The sequence below is a fragment of the Apaloderma vittatum genome, unplaced genomic scaffold (assembly GCF_000703405.1).
Source record: "Apaloderma vittatum isolate BGI_N311 unplaced genomic scaffold, ASM70340v1 scaffold30517, whole genome shotgun sequence".
In the NCBI taxonomy this organism is placed as follows: Eukaryota; Metazoa; Chordata; class Aves; order Trogoniformes; family Trogonidae; genus Apaloderma; species Apaloderma vittatum.
The window spans coordinates 11564-15425 of record NW_009727229.1 but is presented as its reverse complement, the minus strand read 5'-3'; the positions used below and the strand labels follow the sequence as shown (position 1 = coordinate 15425).

General features: G+C 53.2%; 1 protein-coding gene across 1 annotated transcript; it reads right to left on the bottom strand.

The window, feature by feature from the left end:
- Positions 1 to 4: 4 nt before the first annotated feature.
- LOC104277080 (cytochrome P450 26B1) lies at positions 5 to 3328 on the bottom strand (the record flags this gene model as incomplete). The annotated part of the gene is given in 4 exon segments (XM_009873614.1): positions 5 to 97; positions 990 to 1271; positions 1862 to 2017; positions 2996 to 3328. Coding segments are annotated over 4 exon segments (864 nt in total), but the record flags the coding sequence as incomplete, so codon positions are not given.
- Between the last annotated feature and the right edge of the window lie 534 nt (positions 3329 to 3862).

Here is a 3862-nt window from a genome sequence, read left to right as displayed (position 1 = left end):
CGGGGTCGAAGATGTCCACGTCCTTGAAGACAGGGGCAGTGTCATGGGTGTCCCGGATGCTGTACATCACGCTCCAGCCTTTGGGGATTTGGAAACCCTACAGAGGAGAGGGGAAAGGGTGGAGAGAAAACCAGAGTGAGCCAACCCTACTGTAGAGAGAGGAGCAGGAGGACGAGACAACACCGTTTCGCTTTGTCTGCTTTTTCCCATTTCCTTCGGGTTTATTAGAGACTTAAAAGAAAACCAGAGAGGGCTGGGAGATGGGAATCCTGAGGTTTTTTTCCTGCCTCTGTCCCAGAGACCCGCCGGATGACCCGCCGCTCTTTATTTGCTTTGCGGTCGCTGGCAGGAGTCGCCTACCAGGAACCCCGTGGTGCTCGGCTGCCGCCGAGGAAAGGGAAGCAGCTTCTCTCGTGCCCGTGCTGTGCCCCGGCCAGCCCTCCCCAGAGCATCCCGGGGCTTTTGCTCGTGCTCCTGTCAGCCCCACACACCCGACGCACATGTCAGGGCTCAGGCGATGAGAAAGAGGGTGGATTTATCATCCCCTGAGCACTTTAAAAAGGGTTTCCGGCTCAAATCATTGCGTTAGTAGGATTTACAGCGACACAAGCCAGGTCTCAAGACTCTGTTTTGCCAGTAGGAAATTCCAGCCATTGTGGTGAGTAACCCTCTTGTCATCCAGCACCCTGGAGATGCCCTTTGCAGTAAACCTTTCCCTTGTCACACCCCAGATTTTGGCGTCATTGTCATGAGTTGCTCTTTGAAGCATCACGCCTGTCTCCTCTTTGACAGCTCCAACGCATCCCTTCCCTGCCACAGCCCAGATCCCATCACTCTCTCCTGAATCCGGAGCAATCCCACCTCCCATCACCAGCAGGACCTAAGCTGGCCTCCCTGAGGTTTCATCGAAGCCAGGCTCAAGGCAGTTTTGCAACAATAAAAAGCAGTCTTGGGGAGCTCACGCACCCCGGAGGGATGGCAATACTCACATCCAGCTCGAAGGTCTGCAGCACCGTCCGGTACCCCCCGGAGATGGGGGTGAAGAGGCGAAGCACCTCCTTGATGACACAGTCCAGGTAGTGGAGGCTGTTGATGTTGTCGAGCCGGAGGGAACCCTCGCAGATGCAGCCGTTGTGGAGGATGCCCTTGCTGCGCAGCTCCTCCCGCAGCTTCTCCAGGACCCGGGGGTGTTTGAGGAGCTGCATGATCAGAGAGGTGCTGGCACTCGCCGTGGTAGCATAGGCAGCGAAGATGAGCTCCAGGGTGCCATCCTGAAAGACAAGAGCAAAGCCAGGCTAAGACACAGGGGACAGACAGGCAGGCCAGCAGCGGTGGCACAGCGAATGACAGGCATGCACGCAGCCATGGGACATCTTTTTTCGCCAACAGCTCTCCAGTTTGGTCATGTCTAACCGTGAGGTCTCTCCTTCTGCAGACACAGAGCTTGGACACCCACCACCTGGAGCTTCCTTGCAGAGCCTTGGAGGATGCTGAGGACCAGACAGGAAGAAGAAAAAGCCCTGGGGATGGCTCTTGATAGCACATGAAGGGCAAATTATGCCATGACCTTGCTGCAGATAACAACCTGCCAAAGGCTCATTGGCCCTGCAAAGGAGGCACCATAAAACTGGATGGGTCAAGGGATGAAGCCGGTCAAGGCTGAAAGCTTCAACAAACTTGCACTGTCTCTTGGTATTCCCTGGAAATGCCTTTTAGAAAGGGCTGAGCATGGTCTGCAAATAAATATGGCCCATAGGAAGCTTCGATAACGCATCGTGGTTGCCCGTCTCTCACTGATCATCTCAGCTCTGCCCCCGAAAGTCCTCGGTGAGGACAAAGTGTCCGTGGGGAAGATCTTTACCTTCAGCTCCTGCATGGTTAGCTCCTTGCCGTGCTCTTTGCCGCTCTCTATCAGGATGTCCAACGCATCGGCATAGTCTTTCCCCTGCGTGTTCTGCAGTTTCTCCTGGATGGCTTTCTCCAGCCCCTTCTGCAGCGTCTCACGCGCTCGGATGCCCTGGGGAGCAGGATGCCATCAGACCGTGCGAGGCACAATGCCAGCACAACCATCCCCAGCCCAGCATCCCCAGGAGCTGAAGATGTGCTCAAGGCAACCCATCTGAGTAATCACAGATGCTCAAAGAGAAGCATAAAGATGCTGAAGTTGCTCCCTGGGCAGGAGGAGCAAGCCCCGAGTGCGTGAGATTAGAGGCAGGAGTAATCAGCACCTACGTGCAAATGATAGGGCTGATGTGGGAGCCCCAGTACAGCCCCAGTTCACAGGCCTCTGGCTCTCCCCGGGCTGTACAGCAGTCCCTGGGAAAATTGTTTCTCAAAGGAAAGTCAATTCATCCCAAAGAATCCCTCTTCCCAGGAGCAATTTTATCACCTGCTCTCAGTAAAGCAATTCCTCTCCGAGTGCAGCAAGCACCAGGCTAACCTGAGACTGAAAATGCTTCGAGGCTGCTCCTTCATGTGGCCGAATAATAACAATAAAATTTGCAGCGAGAATCACAATAAATTATAAAATCTCATATTTCCGTTACCAAAATTCCCCGTGAACAAAATACTCTTCATTTTCATCTGTGGGGGGGTTTTTTGTTGTGTTTTATTCTACCCCATTCATCAAAATGAATAGTTCTTAGAATTAGAAGGTCTGCTGACCTTGGGACAAGAGAAAAAGGGAGAAGGGTGCCACAGACAAAAAAATACAGCAAACCTGCCCGTTACAAGTGAGGAAAATTAAACCTCGTTAAATCTGGGCATGTCTTGACTGTGGTCTCCCTTGCATCGAGCTACAGAGACCCTAGCACTCGAAAAACCTACTCCACTCCACCGAAACAGGACTTTGCAGCCCAAAATGGAATCACTTCTAGAGGTCAGAGGGTGAGAAGACATCCCCCACAAGAACCTGTGGACGCAGGGATTAGCCACCACCCCATTAATCCCAGGTCGGTGTTAGGGGCTGGTGGAGGACTCCACCCAAGTCTCTTACCCTCCTGTAGCCACTGAAGGGCAGATCCACAGGCAGGGAGAAGACATTCTCCACGAACTGCTGGTAGACCTCAAAGAGGCGGCTGAGCTCCTCGTCGGGGATGCGGAAGCCCAGCAGGACTCGGATGGCCATGCGGAAGGTGAGCTTCTGCGTCTCGTGGTAGACGTTGATGGACTCGGGGTTGCTGCTCCAGGCCCGAAGAGTGTCTTTGATCACCAGCTGGATCTTGGGAAGATAGCTCTCCAGGGCCTCGTGGCTGAAGATTTTGGAGAAAACCTACAAAAGAGAACAAGCAGAGATTTCTACACGGCCCCGACGCCCTGCTCTTGGCTTCTGCCCACAAAAATGGTCATGACACGTCCTGCCGATGCAGCAGGAGACTCGAAGTCACCCAGGAGTCATCATCCAGAATCACCAGGTGCTAAAACACCTGCCCAAATGGGTCAATGGAGAAATATCAGCTGAGAGATCCTCCACAGGCTGATCCCCCACCACAACCATAGAGTCTTGAAGGTTGGAAAGGACCTTAAGATCATCAAGTCCAACCGACAGCCCTACACCACCCTGACACCAAACCATCTCCCGAAGTGCCACATCCAGCCGTTTCCTAAACACAATTTATAAACACCATTGCAAACAACGAGCAATAACACGGCGCAGAGATGGGAGGAAGCACTCCAGCCTGCGCACGGCAGGACTGATGGAGCCAGCTTCCCCATGTCTCATGGCTCCCAGTGTCATTCATCCCACAATTTGAGTGCTATTAATACATCATTCTATGATTCTGCCTCTTCCACAGCGATTCTCTGGTGTCTAACATGATGGTTGTGCGTGCAGAGACACACACTCACGTGAGCTTTTCTCTCA